At 48.7% G+C, this 17,371-nt stretch overlaps 1 protein-coding gene across 3 annotated transcripts in view; it reads left to right on the top strand.

Moving 5' to 3' along the window:
• klhl29 (kelch like family member 29) overlaps positions 1–17,371 on the top strand; it is a 216,111-nt gene that overhangs the window by 135,955 nt on the left and 62,785 nt on the right. For all 3 annotated transcript variants that reach the window (XM_076044723.1, XM_076044721.1, XM_076044722.1), the window contains 4 exons: positions 1,731–1,869; positions 9,775–9,971; positions 12,801–12,913; positions 13,568–13,714. In XM_076044723.1, the coding sequence (XP_075900838.1) occupies positions 1,731–1,869; positions 9,775–9,971; positions 12,801–12,913; positions 13,568–13,714 (596 nt within the window). The remainder of the gene's footprint in view (positions 1–1,730; positions 1,870–9,774; positions 9,972–12,800; positions 12,914–13,567; positions 13,715–17,371) is intronic.

The raw sequence follows: 17,371 nt of genomic DNA, 5'->3' as shown, positions 1-17,371 counted from the left end.
CACAAAACCCCCTGCCTGGGATGGTTTCAACATGGATCCTGTCGTCCCTCAGTTCTTCATTCATGTTTTGCACTTCTTCTTCTTTTTTTGTATAATATGCGTCTTTTTTTTTTCTGCGCTTTGTAGCGGACTTTAATGCATACCTTACCTTAGCCAGTCCTGCTGTTGTCATACTGTGCGCTGCATTTTCACCTTACCGTGCTTCAACCACAGCCATCATCTCAACTGTTGTCTCTCACAGTGTAACATCAGGACACCGCAGGTTTTTGCTTGAAACACTCCAGTTGTAGATGCGTTACAGGTACTTTTGTAGTTAGCAAAACGTAGCGTACGTTACGGAATGCGACCAACCCGATCGGTTTCAATCAATCGATCAATCAACATTTTCAATCCGTTTCAGATCCCCCCCCCCAAAAAAATATTTTTGCGAACAGTCCAGACGGGGCCCCAGCAGAGACGGACGAAGGCTGTGAAAACAGGTCTCTGGTTCTCCCGGCGGAGTAGCAAACGCACTGCGTGCCGAGCAGTTGTTTACAATGCGCCGTAGCCCCAAAAGTCCATAAAAACCGCCGCCGCAGAATTCCCCGCCCCGCTCCCCCACCCCCCGGGCGCTGTCACAACGCTTCATATTACCGTGTCTGCCAGACCCGACCATTAAAGGCTCCGCGGCGACCCCCTGGTTGTCCCGCCACGGGGCCGCAGAGCCGCGGAGCCGCGGAGCGAGTGTCCGAGGCCGAGCGCCGCTGGCTGATCTCGACTCTCAGCACCGCCCGTCCGCCCTCACTGCGCCTCATTAAGAGGGAGGAAAAAAAAACAAGCGCCTCCAAACAGAGGGACCCCCGGGTTCCGACACACAATGCAAGTGGTTGCGCTTCCTCCTCGGCCTTCGCCGCCACCTTTGATTGGATGGCCCGGAGAACAGCGCGGGGCGAAGATGGGAGGATAGCGAGGAGGAGCGTCGTTGGTTGGGATTCGGGGAGGGAGGGAGGTTGGGAGAAGCAATGGTGTTGTGATTTAGCCACATTTGAAGGTCGGCAGGCTGTGTGCGAGCAGCCCGAGAGTTTTGTTTTTTGTTTTTTTTTGTTTTTTTTTTCATTTCAGAAATGAATAATGCATTAACGCCGTGTCTCTGTTTTCAGCCCGACGCCTCTGTTTGTGTTGCGATTCCTGCTCTCACTCACTCTCTCCCTCCATCCAAGTGCAAGTGCTTTAAATGCACCGAGGTTAAACACAGTCATTCAAGTGTCTCTTGTTTTTTTTTTTTCTCTCTCTCTCTCTCTCTCTCTCTCTCTCTCTCTCTCTCTCTCTCTCTCTCTCTCTCTCTCCCTCCCTCTTTCCTCACGTCACGATGATGATCTTATTCCCACTTCTCCCTTTTCGTGCCATGTATACTCCTCAACGCGTCATAGAGCACAAAAGCTGACCGTCTCTGTACTTTTTGCATGTCTTTTTTTTGTTGTTGTTAAACATCTTGCGTTGCATTGGTTGAACCTGTTGCCTTTCACCTCCTCTCTGTCACGCAAATGTTTTGTTTCCCTGTCGAATAACCCCCCCCCCAAAAAAAACAATGAAAAACTGCAAAAACGTTGAAAACTGTTTCCATTGTGCTGCCGTTGTTGTTGCCAATGTTGCTGCCAATGTTGTTGTTGTTGCTGCTGCGAGGTGTGTGTGGAGAGGCGAGTTCTAAAAGCCCGCTGTGGCGCTGTCTGTTTCTTTTTCTTGTTCTACAGAGATGTTGAAGGAGCTCAACCAGCAGCGCAGGGCGAAAGAGTTTACAGACCTGAAAATTATTGTTGAAGGCAAAGAGTTTGAAGTCCACCAAAATGTTCTAGCTTCCTGCAGCTTGTATTTCAAGGACCTGGTGAAAAGGTTTGCCTTCGCTCCCACCCCACCGACCCCCCTACCCTCCACCACCCACCTCCCCCCCCCCACGCACCCCTCCACCACCACACCGAAACCTACCCACCACCTTCCCTCCCTCCCCATCCCTCCCTCCCTCCTCCCCCACCAGCTGTTGATCCAATCTGTTCTTTTCGTAGGGCGCATTTGTGTCGCTTCTTCTTCTTCTTTCTTTTTTTCCCCTTTTCCCCCTCTCCTCTCTTGCAGGTGTGTGAAGACTTTGGTTCCCACCGCAGGGCCAGCAGCCATTCCTTCCTCTTCCCGCTCAAATGAATGTAAAAAAAAGAAAAAAAAGAAAATGAAAATGGAGAAATGAAAGCACAGGTCAACCCCTGGTCATTACCTTTCCTCCCCCATGTAGGGCAACTCGACCACACTTCCATTCCAAAGAGCAGCCAAAAGTGTTCCATGACTGGGGATGTTTATAGAACTCACTGAATGAGCCCCCCCCCCCCCAAAAAAAAGGCAAAAAAGCAAAAACTAAACCCCAAAGAATCTCACATTCTACACTGTGAAGTTTCTTACCGTCCCAAACTGCTGCATTTTCCTCCTTTTTCACACGCTAATAATTCTTGCCTATAGTTTAACCATTTAGAAAAAAAAAAAAAAACACCCAGCACGTCATATTCACAAATAAAGGACGAAACAAAAGCACATCTGAGGCAGCTCGCTGCGCCGCCGCCTCCACAGGTTAACGCCGTCCTGCACTAATGCATTCATTTGATGTGCAGCTAAGTATTCCCACAGTATTCTGCCCTTCATGCTCCACATTTCTGTTTGTTCTGGCAAGTTGTTTTGTTCCCACCATTTGCACGTCTGCATAAAAGTGTGTACCTTCGTGTCTGTGTGGGTGTGTGTGTGTGCGCGCGCGCCCGTGTGCGTGTACGTGTGCATGTGTTTTCTGCAGAACTTCTTCTTCAGATGTGACAATTTAAGAGGGAATTCTCTTAATTCCCCCTCTGTCTTCAATGGTATTTACAATCATTGCAGGTGGGTTTTTTTCTCCCCGATTTAGAGCAACTGATGTAACCGCTAGTGGCAGGAAATTCTTTTTAATGGCTTTAACTTTATGACTTTGCATGAGTGTTGAGAATGTTATGTTGAGTGTTGAGTTAGTGAGTCACTCGAGCGCCACCCACCGACAGTCTCCACTGAGTCATGATGCTGAAGTCATTGATTTGAAACGGGAAAAAGAGTGATAGGAATCCTCAGTGTGAAACCACTGTTATTTTTCTCTCTTTTTTTCAAGGGAGTGATTTGTTCATCCTTTCAGTGGCCGGTGGGCTAACTGAGTGATTTGTTCATTCACAGGTCAGCTTCACAGTGAGGGAGGGAAATATGAAGCTGAGTGGAAACCAGTAGTGTTGTAGTACTCGAGATTGGTCTTGGTCAGAAGACCGGTTCAAAATAGTTGGCAAAGCAGCAAAATGTTAAAGAAAATTTTTAAAATACACCTTGCTAAAAAAATAAATAAATAAAAAGTTGTTGCTGTGCGATTTAGAAGCAAACTTGAATCTAAAAAAAAAAAGACACTGGTCATTTTTCCCCTGTTTTTTATTATTCTTTAATATATAAAGTCTTGGCCTTGAACTCCAAATGTCTTGGTCTTGTCTCGATCTCTGGTCTTGACTACAACACTAGAAACCAAAGTTCGTCAAGGCAGTTAGCTAGCTAGCTGGCTAGCAGCAGCTAGCTAGCGACAGCAGGGACGAGTCAGTGTAAGTGTCAATAAGTGTCGGTGAGGAATCATTATTACTGTTGAGTCAGTTGAACGCCTCTCGAGATCACAACGACTTGTTCGGGAACTTGAGACACTGTCGTTGAGCCGCAGTCTGCGATGCAGCGGGTGAAGTTCGACACTTTGCGCCTGCGGATGTGGTCTCGTCGCCGCAAGCTCGCCAGGGAGCAGAGAGCCGCTTATCAGTCCGTCCTCGCTCGACAGCGATACGCTCTTTCGGCCTGAATGGGAAATGAAGGGAGAGAGCCGGCGGAAGGGGAGGAGGGCTGAGTGCCTCGCCGCCACCTGAACGGCCGCTCGGGCTTCGGTAGAGCAACACTTGTGCAAAACACTTTGCAGATTATAAAAGCAAGAGACTCTCCACCGACCTTGACGGCGGCAGCAGCGAACCCTTTCAAGAGACCAGACAAACTAAACCAAGCAGAGAATTTTCATCCAGAGCACCGTCTCACCTGGCGCCGCCCGCCGCTGCCGAGCCTTAAGACTGATTCCTCGTGTTCAATTTGCTGGTTTTAACAGGGTGAGTTCTAATAATTAATTGGGTAATTAATTTGCTCTTGTGTAATTGCACTGCGACGCTGGTGTTTCTTGTGGAAAGTACGTGTTAAAACAGGAATACTTTAATTGAACACCCTTCTCTTCCAGAGTGACTTTGTTCCCCCCAGTTAGTTAATCTCCTTGTGACGCAGCCCTGTGTTTGCACGCTACCAGGGATACGTTAGCAGCGAGTGCTAGGGATGTAGCATTGTCGTTAATCTAAAGATACAATAAAACCTTTATCACAAATAATTGCAATGCTATTTACATAAACTCGCAGTCTTCTCAAATTCGTGCGGCACTTTCAGCTCTATGGCCAAATCTATAGACGAGTGCAAAGGATTGTGTAGTTTCCCAAATTTGACCGTACCGCAACGTCAGTGAGAGCTAACAGGACAAAAGCGCGCGCTCGCTCGCTCAACTTTACAGCAAACAAAGGTGTGATGCATTTAGGAGGAGCAGGAAGACTGAGGGGCAGTGTCTCAATTCAGGGTCTGCATCCTTCGAAGCATGCATTTGAAAGCAAAGTTGCGTCACAGCACTGCGCGAAGGCTTGTCCCAATTCCCAAAAGTCCGAAGGACGCTCCAAATGCGCCCTCAAAAATGCGCCCTACTTTTAGCCGATTCGAAGGACACACCGCTACTATCCTTTGCGTCCTTCTGTATCCCAGGATGCTTTGCATGCTGCTGCAAAGCATCCTGGGATCCTGGGAAGTCAGCAGAAATTAGCAGCATGTACTGGCAAAGACACGACATATAAATTTAAGTATTGAAATTTTACATAAAATATTCAGTTTTTAGCGTATGGTTTTTACTTATTTGAACATCCAGTGGCATCGTTAGATGGCGAACCAATGCTTAGTTTGATGCTATAAAAACGTCAATTCCGGGGTTGGCCAGTAGGAGGGAACGGCGGTGACGCAACCAGGAAATACGCGGAAGGCGAGACCGTCTCGTGTGGTTACCGGGGAGGCAGATTTTGGTTGGTCCTTCTCGGCCGGGTCCTTCGGAGAACGCTTCAGACGGAGGACACTTCCTTCGAAGGATGCAGACCCTGAATTGAGACACAGCCCGGGGGGGGCGAGGGAGGGAGCGGAGCTGGAGGGCCCTTTGTCAGCCATTGAGTTACAGCGGTGCTCGGGAAGATCAGGTCACTTCCTCTCAGTGCAGGAAGAATAATGCTGAGGCTTCACGCGGCTCGCTGCTTTCCCCGCCTTCGGAAGGTCGAATAGGGAGGAGATGAAGAGGGCCAGAGCCCCCCTCCTCCCTCTCTCTCTCTCCCTCACCCCCATCAATTTAATTTGTTGCCGTTCAGGCCACCCGCCGTTCCCGCCCACAGTTCTGCGTGTCTTCCTTAGCTTTGCACCACGTTGACGCTAGTAAATGGGAATATGTTGGTAAATGTGTGTGTGTACACATTAGCGAGTGAGTTTGTGTTTGCAGTTGAGACAGCTCCAGTGTGTTACCCAGGCAGGCAGCCATTAGTCTATGTTTTTTTGTTTTAAATAAACAATTAAATAAAACTGAATAGAAATGTAAGCGTGGCGGGTGAGTTGAGTGCACGTCGCACTGCACACGCACAGAAGGGCAGCGGGCCGATGATTCACCATGGAGACAAAAAGGGGGTTTGTTCGTGGAGAGTTGGCAGCAGAGTGTTGCACATGTTAGCAAAACAACTTTTTTAGAATCATTCATTCATTCATTCATCTTCTATACCCGCTTATTCCTATTCAGGGTCACGGGGGTCTGCTGCAGCCTATGCCAGCTGTCTTAGGGCGAAGGCAGTTTTTTAGAATCAGTAAAACACATCTACATTATTATTATTATTATTATCATTATTATTATTATTATCATCTGGGGTCTCTCGCAAAGAAGTCTCAAACAATTTGTCATCCAACAAAATGAGAAAACAGCAGATTTAGCCTTTATTTTTTACACCTTGTCACTGACCCAGGAGAAGAATCAGTTCCCTTAGTGATGTCACAAAAGGGGAACTAGTCATTTGAGCTCACACTTTTCTGGGGGGAAAAATACAGTATTGCATAGTACACTATGGGATTAACTCAAGACTTTGGAATTATCCAAGAGTGGAGTCTCACAATGGCTCCGCCTCCATGCTCTGCTTGCTCCGCCCACTGCCCCTCCCCTCACTGCGAGCATCATCTCGTCCGGGCCTCTTGGCCCATCCGTCATCTTACTCCATCCCACTCTGCACACACACACACACACACGCACACAAAGCTATTACTCTACCCTTTAAAGGGCCGCTGCACAGCGGAGACCGATCATCTCCGCCGCTTCCATTTCACCCTTCAGGATTTTCCAATAAGCGTGCGCACCCACGGCGACACAGGATTGTCGGAGAATCTCGACAGCCATCCGGACATATGCTTCCACAATGCCCACCTCCCGGGCCTTCTCCCCCTCTCATCCTGCACGTTGACCCCACCTCGGGTTTCCTGGTCTGTGGCTGTGACACAGGTGGAGTGACGACCGACGGGCTGCTTTATATTTGGAGTCTCAGCCTCAGTTGGTTCTTAAGTTCTTAAGTTTTTATTTTATTTTTGCCAGCTAATATTAACAGTAGAAACAGAATTCCATTGTGTAACTCTGTTTGGAGCCACCTACTCGTGTGCAGTTGCAGATCTTGAAGTTGAGAAATATGAATTTCTCTCAGTCCCTTTTTCACCACAAACCTCGTTTCTTCATTTGAGGTTTAGAGGCAGGAATCCAAGTCCCTGCAGACGTATTTGTTGTACATGCGAACTCGCTTTGTCCTTGAGAGTGACACAAGCGCCGGCTTCACTTCCTGCCAGGTGCCTCCAGAAGAAAAAGTGAGGGTCGGGGGGAAAAAAAACAAACCGTGGCCCCAATACAACAAAACAAACATGAGGGAGAAAAAAGCAGAAAGATAAATCTACCGCGTCCCTTTCACTTATTTTTATCTATTCCTTTTTTTCCCCTCGTCCTCCTGATTTATGTTGTGTGGGAACACGCTGCCCCCAAATTAAATCCATTTTTAGCCGCGACGGCGGCGCATCTCAACCAGTCGTGTCTCAACACCTTCACGATAGATGGTGCGGCTAAATGGGATTCTCTGGATGAATAGGAGGCGTGTGTGTGTGTGTGTGTGTGTGTGTGTGTGTGTGTGTGTGTGTGTGTGTGTGTGTGTGTGTGTGTGTGTGTGTGTGTGTGTGTGTTTGTCTCGGCCCCACCCCTCCCTCCATCTCTCCATCGTCCTGACAGCCTCTGTTGCTGATTCCTTTTTTTAAGGCTTCCCTTCGAATAACTGCTGCATTTTTCACAGATTACTTTTCACTGTGCTCACACACCTTTATATGTATATATATATATATATATATATATATATATATATATATATATATATATATATACATATGTATATATATATATATATATATATATATATATATATATATATGTATATATATATATATATATGTGTGTATATGTATATGTATATATATATATATATATGTGTGTATATGTATATATATATACATATATGTGTATATGTATATATATATACATATATGTGTATATGTATATATATACATATATATTATTACACCCTTCCACCACCCCCTGTCTCCTCCCTCTGTCGCTGGTAGAATAAATTTGAGGCTGCAGTCAGACATAAATCAACACCTTTTTCTTTTTAGGAGCTCAGAACACAAACAAACAAACAAACAAACAAACATAAAATTCCGTACCACTTGGTTCCTGTTCCCACTAACTGAGCAGGTTTGACGAGCACGCTCTCCTCCTCCTCCTCCTCCTCCTCCTCCTCCTTTTTTCTCACATCCTCCTCCATCAGTTTATCTTGCCTCTTTCTTTCTGTCTTAATGCCTGACGCACTCGCTCGCCTCCACCGCCACCACCACCACCACTATCACGATGCAGGAGTCTTTTTTTTTTAAATCACCATTTATTTATTTAAGGGGGAAAAAAGGGGCAATAACACAATGTGGCTTTTTGCTTTGCAGGAGGAAAAAGAGTAACTTCTTTGGTTTTTCCAGCAAAAGTCCATCCTGAGACAAATGCCATTGTCTTTTTATTTCCTTTTTATTTATTTTTTTATTATTATTATTATTATTATTTTGTCTGGATGTCCTTCTTCCTCCCCACCGCCCCAACTTCCTTCTCATCTCCTAAATGCGCTTTTAAAATTTAACTAATGTCTCAGTTCATGCACCACAGGCGGCTGGTATTTATTGCAGCGGGACACACACACAGGTTTCTGTTTAGGTGTGATGGCGGATTTGTATTCATTTATTTTTTTGCTTTTTTTTTTGGTTTTGTTTTTTTCCCGGGGGGGGGGGGATGGGGGGTGAAAAGAGGGGGCGGTACCTGGGGGGGGGTTGTGGGGGCAGGTGGGCGGGGCAGTGGGTGTATCTCTTCAAACAACTCAAGTTACAGTCATGGAACAAGTTTTCTCAGAAGGATGGCTGCTGGCTCCCTGTGGAAGGACCGTCTCACCCTGCCTCCCCCGTCTCTCCCCCCTCCCCCCACTTTCTTCTCCTTCTTCTTCTTCTTCTTCTTCTTCTCCTCCTTTTTTTTGCCGTCATCATCAACGACAAGCTTCTCCTCCGTCTCCCCCACCCCTCTCTTCCCCTCCCGTCTCATCTCATTTGTTTCCCGTCCCCTCGCTGAACGTGACTCCTAATCCAGCAAAGTGCTTCCACCCAGAACAGGAAATGGCACACACACACACACACACACACACACACACACACACACAGAACCTTATCCTCGCCTCGCAGTGAGTGACGGCCGCAAACAGCCTCCATCCATCTCCATGCAGGCAACTTTTCATGTGCTTTGCTGTCCGTGGTGCATTTTAGCGGCGCTCTGGAATCCATTTATTCTGCCCCGGAGTGGATTATTGTCTCACGTGGGACATGAAACACACCGGGGGCGGGCGAGCCAGTCGGTTAATTCTCTCTCTCTCCCTCTCTCTCTCTCGCTCTCTCGTGCCTTCCCTCCACCCTACTATTCGATCCCAGCGAGTTGCGCTCGCACACCACACCAATGCATTGCGTTTCCCATCAGTTTTTGCCCCTCGAGCCAGACAGCAGCATCGTGCCAGCGTGAGCGCCCCCTCCAGACCCGCTAGGCCCGTTAGCCTCACGCATACATGTGTGAACCTTCCCCCACTGTGCATACACGGAAGAGGGTTTGAATTCACGCAATATTTTTTGTCCCACTCCTCTTCTTTCTCATCCTCCCCAACTTCTCCTCCTCTTCCTCCTCTTCCTTCGAATCCACCTCATCCACTTCTTCTTCTCTCAATCTCTATCCGGGGCCTCGTAGACACACAACCAGTAAGAACCATTTAAAAAAAGACTCCCCAAAAAACACAAGACATTTTTGCCTCCCTTTCTCCACTTTAAGTCATCTTTTGTGTAACGACTCTCTTATTTCCTCTCCACTCTGGCGCCGGGCCCAGGTCTGTTATCGTGTCCTGTGTAGCATTCACCACCTCTCTGTCCTCCTGTTTTCTATTACTTCTTCTTTTCGTTTTCTTGGTTTCTTTGCACCTAACTCCCTCCTCCCCCTCCTCTCCTCCGCCCGGCCAGGTCGACGGGGGAGACGAAGCGCGGGGACCTGCTGGAGCTCAACATGAGCAACATCAGCGCCGACGTGCTGGAGCTGCTGCTGGAGTTCGTCTACACCGGCTCGCTGGTCATCGACTCGGCCAACGCCAAGACGCTGCTGGAGGCGGCCAACAAGTTCCAGTTCAACACCTTCTGCAAAGTCTGCGTGTCCTTCCTCGGTAAGGGAACAAAAAGACAAAACAGTAATATTTGTCTTGATTTATCATTTGTATATTGGTAAATACTCTATATACTGCCCATAAATACATGGCAGCTAACTAGATCAAGGCTCTTGCTCCTAGTTAGCTGCCAACTTGCACTGCCACATTTCTAAGGAAGCCTGGTGTGGACAATCCAGGTCACCTGACAGCGCATTTCCTAATTAGGGCGAACGCTGGCGTCTTCAACTAAACCAACGAAGAAGAAGTTGGACCAGGTATCCAGGTTTGGATGCGCAGGCCACCGTAGCTCACTGGCAAACTCAGGAGGCGGGAGGGAGTGTGAAAGACGCTGCAGTCTAAAATGCAACCACTTGATGTCGATGTTTATTCTTCAAAATCTCCAAATACTACACACTTAACCTTTAAATCAGCTCACTGACTCTCCTTCTCATCGCTCTCCTTTATGTCACCGTTTTCCCAAAAGCCTGGCGCCCCACGGCACGTGACGATTCGACTCGCCAATGCTTTTTAGCGAGACACCACGCACGCCTCAGATCCCGTTCCCGGCAGGGGAGGCGGTTTCTCCGTAAAAAGGTCACGCAACAATTGTCACTTGAATGTCAAAATCCTTTGGCCGGAGCCCGAGTGATGGATTCGGGGTGGAATGCGGCCCCAAAGAGATCTGACGCCCAGACAAGGTGCTTCGGATGGGAAAGTGGAGCAGCACCAGGGGAGTGGAGGGTGACATGAAAAAAAAAAGGAAAAGCAAATGGCGCGTTTTCCTGATTTTTTTTATCTTATTTATTTATTTATTTATTTATTTTTGTGGGTAACCAAGCAAAGAGGGGAAAAAAGCGGAAAAAATCCGCAAATGTCAGGTTTTGCATTTCCATTTATTAAATTGTTTACAGGGTTGTGGAACAGGAGGGAGGCACGCGAGAGCACAAAGGTCAGCGGCGGCGAGAGAAAGAGTGGAAACCCGGGGAGGGGAAGAGAGCCGGGGGCCCTCGCTATTGATTTGTTTTTACTCAATTTGGAACAAAAGAACGGAAGGTGGAACGAAAAAAAGAGGGGAAAAAAGGGAAGTCATTTGTTGACTCCGCTGCCACTGCCACCGCCGCCGCCTCATTTTTCCTTGACATGATTCATGACATTTCCACGCGTTCGGGGGTGGGGGACGTGGGCGCGAGCGCGAGCGCGTGTCCTTGAGTCGGTGAGGAATTGATACGGTCTCAGAAATTATTGGAGTTGGTTACAAATGCACTCGGGAGAAATGGCAAACATCTCCTCAACCCACTTTCACCGTTTTGACATTATTTTTTCCATCCAACTTGAACTTGGAGGAAACAAATGCATCCGGCCAGCAGCTTTTCAGCCCTTCAGTCTTTTTGCGAACGGCGGCCATTTGTACTTCACGCTCTGAGACAGAACCTGCCGCATTTCAGTGAATTAAAAGGCAAATGTAGGCTGGCTATAGCGGTAGCATCCACTTGCATTACAACACACTTCTAGCTACAGCGGCCCACTTTCATCACTAATTTATGTTGTGATGTGCAGTAAAGTAGTGGCAGAAGAAGAAAAGACAAGTCGTTAAAGTTGATGTGAATTGTGCTGCTGAAGTTCCAGAACATTGCACAGATGCAGCTGGAGCAACCTGCTGTTTTTTTTTTTTTGTGAGCTTTCATCGCTTATATTCATGTCACGTATCTCGTAAATGTAGCGCGATGCGGTGGGATGATTTCTTCTCTTTTTTATATATATATATATATATATATATATATATATATATATATATTTTTTTTTTTATTGAGCATCAACAGTACAAAACAAAAAGTCCATAAATTAAAGACACCTGCAAAATACAACCGAAATGCTCACATTTTCAAATGTTTCCATCCCCTCCTCCCATGGTGTATGACCTGATTTTTAATTGGCAATTTTAGGCTCTTGGCTCTCATCCTTTTTTTTTAATAAACATATTCAATAATTTTGCACTGCAGGAATCTCGACACAGTGACTTACTCACCGACTCCTGCCTCCCCATCACTCTCCGGAGGTCCTCCGAGGGCGTGACTTTTTTTTTTCTTTTTTTGGCCGGCTGTTATTTATCCAGGAATCATTGAGAAATGCCACCTCTGTCTCCGGGAAAGGTCCGAGGTCTCCTCCTCCTTCTCCTCCTCCTCCTCCCCTCCACGGCCATTGTTCACCCCGGCCTTCGCTGGCCGCCGACCCAGACGATCCATAACTCTTTGTGCGAGTGTCTTTGTTGTTTTCGCCTCCCCACCGCCGGCGCTTTTCTCCCTCTCCCTCCTCCTCCTCCTCCTCCTCCTCCTCCGTGATGAATAACGCCAGCGCCTCTGGAACTGGAATCTCGGACTGAGCGGCTCTGAGCGGCTCGGAGGCTCTCGCTCTCGGCGGAGCTCCAGGGGGCGCTGTCAGCAGTCTGAGCTGACGACGAGTCTTAAAAATTAGCTGGAATACCAGATTCTACTTCCTGTCGTTGTCCCTCTCCTTTTCCTCCTCCTTCTTCTCGTCATCCTCTTCCCATTCCTTCTCTTCCTCCTCTTCCTTTTCATCTTCCTCCTTCTTCTCTACCTCTTCCTTCTCTTCATCCTCCTTCTCCTGTTCTTACTCCCTATCCTCCTCTTCATCCTCCTCCTCCCCTCCTGCCACCTCCTCCTTCCAGTTTTTATCCCCCTCCTCCAACTTGTTTCACAAGATCGCCACTTGCTTCTGCACGGTGACAAGTTTTCTCCCCCGTCCGCCTCAATTAATCTTGCATTTTTCTTCTGCTCTCTCCCTCCATCCACATTTGTCTCTCCGTCTGCGCTCTTCGCCGGCTTCCAGAGAAGCAGCTGACCGCCGCCAACTGTCTGGGAGTGCTGGCCATGGCCGAAGCCATGAGTTGCACGGAGCTCCACAACATGGCCAAGGCGTTCGCCCTGCAGAACTTCCCCGAGGTGAGCGGAGACAAACACGTTGGGCCGTTTCGGGGGGGTTTGGGTTCCGCTGCAGAACAACATGATGAACCAGTACCTGAAGTGAAGAAGGCAGACGAATGCAAGAGGGAGATAAATTTCCTCTCGCTGGCGCCAAAGTAGGTAATTAAGATTTTTGGAACACACTGGGATGAAAAAAAAAAAAAAAGAAAGATTCTTTCTTCAAGTTTTAAACAAACACATGAGCTTATGTAACCTAATAAAAACTTATTAAGAATTTTTTCCTCCAAGTCTGGAAAATATAATGGGCTGATTGCAGAAATTTGTTTAAGAAAATCTAGTAAAAAAAATAATAACGATAAATCACTTGGTTTCTAACTTTGCTGCTGAGCGCGCTGTGGCCTTAATGAAGATGTGATTTGGTGCAACAGATTTGTGCCGCCAGCCGGCTGGCTTGGACAGGCAACTTTTTTGGCAGGAGGCTGCGAACAGAGGGCTAAATGTGGCATTTTCTCAGCGTCTGTCGAGGATCGTTGTGTTGTTTTTGGGGAACAATCAAATTATCCAGCTCTGAACAGAATGAGAGAACTTTTTGCAAAAAAAAAGTTACAGAGACACGTTTGCGTTGCGTCTTTCTGTGTGTTTTCTGCGTCTCACTGCTCCGTCTGTGCTCAGGTGGCCGGCCAGGAGGAGATCCTGAACGTCTCCAAGGAGGACTTGGTGTCCTACCTGTCCAACGACAGCCTCAACACTAAAGCCGAGGAGCTGGTGTACGAGATGGTCATCAAGTGGATCAAACAGGACTCCAGCAGCAGAGCGCAGGTAATAAAACCGCCACCAGGACGACGACAGCGGCAGCAGCAGTGGGAGCCAGCCTTTGTCTTTATGTCCGGCTGCAGACGTTACCGAGCGCAATAACAATGCAGACACACACACCAGAGTGCGACTCCAGACCGGAACGTGCAATAAAAATCTTGTTACGGCCAAAGGCGGCGGCGGCGGGCTGCAGACCCACGGGGAGGCGCTGGCTTGACTCCGCCCCCTCTGTAAGCGGAAAAGAAAGAAGAAAAAAAACACACTTGGAGACAAGTGAGTCTTGGTTCTCCTGATAGCCGTCATTGATTCCGTGCCTCAGACGGCGGCTGGTGGTCGTTAACGGTTCCACAGGTGCAATTCTTTTCTTAGCTACTCTTCATTTTTTGTGGCCCGACACAAAAAAAGAAAACCACCCAATATATTCTCATATTTCTCCAACACAACTCAGGCGTCACCAGAGCCTCCTGCTGCTGAGGCGGCCGAGGTGTATTTTCCTTCGTCCCTTTAAAACTCTTGCAAAAAGCGGGCCGGGCTCCGGCCAGAGCCGACTGCTAGAGACGGGCTCGTCTTTCGCTCGCTGACGGGATTTCCATCAAGAGCAGCAGAACGAGACGATCGGGGGGTCACTGAGAAGCTCGACTCTGCCGCTCGGCACACTCGAGGAATTTTATTTCCACTTCCTGTCTCGTCCCGCTCGCTTTCAGTGGCGCGGGAAGGGAAACCTCGAACCCTCGACCCTCAACCCGCTCGCTCTGGCAGACTCCTGCAATCTCACACTCTAATGGAGAGGCGCAAGGGGTGAGCGTCTGGGACGGAGGGGAACGAGGGGAGGGAGGGACATTTTCCCGCTTGTCTGAACATCCCGCAGCAGCAGCAGCGGCGGCAGCAGCAGCAGTTTCCCAGACCAGACGCCGGGGTCACCCTCCGTCTGGTGGAAAGAAGAAGGAACAAAAAAAGCGGAGGGGAAAGAGTCGGAGCGAGACAAAGAAACAGAGCGAGACTAACCAGAGAAAACAGGAGAAACGGGCCAGCGCTGACGAGATGGGAGTCGGCGAGCGTGCCACTTCCTGTTAGGCTTTTTTTTTTTAAACACGCTGTTGACCACCTCCAGCGACCTGGAAACATGTTTGCTTGTGGGCCCAACAGCCTCGTAAAAGCTCCTCAATCACCGACGTCCTCGTCTGACTGAGCTCCGTTTCCTGCCCGCGTGTGTGTCAGCCAATCAGAAGACAGCCACCCAGACAGGCAGAAAGGGCGGAGCTGAGACACACCAGGCCGCATGCCACTGGAGAGGTTCCCTCCAACCTGACTCCACAACTCTGCCTCCTCCGTCTCTGACCTCCTGGAGCGACACCGCCCTCCTCCGCCACCACCACCACCACCGTCTCCGCCGCAGAAAACGGCCCCCCCGCTGAGGCTGCGACACCTTTTAATGACGCATCAGGGTGGGAAGTCACAGCGCTGAGAGGAGCTGCTGCTGCTGCTGCTGCTGCTGCTGCTGCTGCTGGTGGAGCCTCGAGCTAAGTTTGCACACATTTTTATTTTTCTGCATTCATCTTCCGTTGAACAGCATGTCTCTTCCTTCAAGAGAAGAAAAGTGGCACATTAAAGGCGCTGCATATATAAGATGCAATTTTCTCTCCTCGCCGCCCTGTCGCTAGTATGAGATGGCAAACCTGAGGGTTGGCGGGGGTAGGGGGGGTGGAAAGAGGAAGCTGTGAGTGTTGATAATCATCTTTTTTCAGTGCAAGACAGGAGAGAGAGAGAGAGAGAGAGAGAGAAATAAATGGTAAGGTCCAGGGTGCGTCAGCTCAGCGAGCTCGTTGAAGAGCGGAGAAGAAGGTTGTCAAAACAACAAAAAGAGGAAAAAATATCCTCGATGAGCTTGGGAATAAGACCACAGTGCAGGAGGACGACGGGAAAAGCAAGCGTGCGTCTCCGGGTGGTGTCACGTCCCGCGTGGCTCACTGTACATTCTGACGCAACGTGCCGGTCCTTCAAGTACTGAAGGTGAGCGTTGAATTGCAAAAAGCAAATAAATAAATAACTAGATAGACCCGCGTCTCTAGAATTTTTTTTTAATGCTCTTTACGATGGACTCGCTGAACCTGGACCGAAGAGCTAAAACCGCCTCCGCAGAGACGCTGCTTCTGTAGGTTGCACAAGCTGGAGGCTTGACAAGACAAGAAGAAGAAGAAGAGGAGAAAAATCAGACTGTGTCTTGTCTCGTGTTCTCCTCTTTGAAGCTGCCGACGGACGGAGGGACGGAGGGAGACCTGGCCTTTTATCGGCCCACTGCTTCTTTTGTTGTTGAAGCTGCGGACACGCGGCTCCAATTATAACCAGCCGGACTCTGCCAAACAGCCTGAATAGGTCGTCTATTACTGTGCCATTTTTTTCTTCCTCCCCCTCACAAAGGCTCCTATCTAGACAGGTGACTGGGCCCGACAAAAGAGGCTGATTAATTGGGTCCTTTTAGACGAGTTGGGAAGCCGGCCCACAGCCAGCGCAGCGGCTAAAGAGGACCGTTAATGGTTCGACTCCGACTGGAGAGGACGAAGAAGATGAAGGAGAAAAAAAGAAAGGGCCAGACTGCTGGAACTGTTCGTACCACTGGCGACAAAAGCAGCGGCAGCGTCACTACCACGTCTAGCACCTGAAGCACCACTAACATCACTGGAGCGAGCAGCACTCGCACCAGCACCTCTAGTACCTACTAGCGCTAGCACCTGAAGCACCGCTTGCACAAGCTTCACTAGCATCACCAGCATGGATCGGCTCTCTGCTCATCAGCTCCCCCAACTCAACAATAATAATAATGATGTGGTTAAATACATGAAATCCAAATGCAAATAATTACAAGTCATTCCTTTCAGAGAGAGGGAGGGATTTTGTTACAAGTGATGCTAATAATGTAGTTTGATCTTTTTTTTTTCCTTTTGCCTGCAGAAGTCATTAGGAAATAAAAAGGAAACCATCTCCCCAGAACAAATGATGCTATCATTATGTAGACGGAGTGTAAAATTATCAAGGGATAAACCGCTTTGAGGCTGAGGAGAGACGTGAACCGATTCATTTTCTCTCTCTCTCTTGCTCTCTCTCTCTTTCTCCCTCTCGCCGTTTTACGATTCATTTACCTTCAAAACCAGAAATGACCCTCCTCACCGCCAGCGTCGCTTTTAATTTAGCGACTACCTCTGATTAATCGGCGAGGTAAAAATGGAAACTGTTCATTAGCGCGCGGCCCCTCGATAAAAGCTTTATTGTCACGTCGCGGCCGGTCGCCCGTGAGCGGAAACTCTAACTGCTGAGCGGACGTCATGGCGGACACGCCCACTTTGAGGAGGCGCGAGATTGATGTGGCGAGGATCTTTGATTCCTTCACTGTTCCTCGGCCTCGTGGAGAGAGGAGGAGGTGATGGAGGAGGAGGAGGAGGAGGAGGAGGAGGGTGCTCACAGATTCACCAGCCGGTGCCGCAGGAGTCAGAGGATGTTTGCACGAGTCTTGGAGAGTCGGAGCTGCTCCGGAGCGGCGGCTGATGTAAGACGCTGAACCCCGGACCCCCGAGAGCCTCAGAGTCCTGATGTGTGCAGCCGACTGGACCGCGGCCGCTCACCCGTGGTAGTGGAAGAAGAGGAGGAGGAAGAGTGAGAAGAGGAAGG

Source organism: Nelusetta ayraudi, unplaced genomic scaffold, assembly GCF_046127955.1.
Source record: "Nelusetta ayraudi isolate G7.1 ecotype Tasmania unplaced genomic scaffold, CSIRO-AGI_Nayr_v1 ptg000082l, whole genome shotgun sequence".
NCBI classification, from domain to species: domain Eukaryota; kingdom Metazoa; phylum Chordata; class Actinopteri; order Tetraodontiformes; family Monacanthidae; genus Nelusetta; species Nelusetta ayraudi.
Note: the sequence above shows the minus strand (reverse complement) of the source record. Positions and strands in the feature narration are given on the sequence as shown.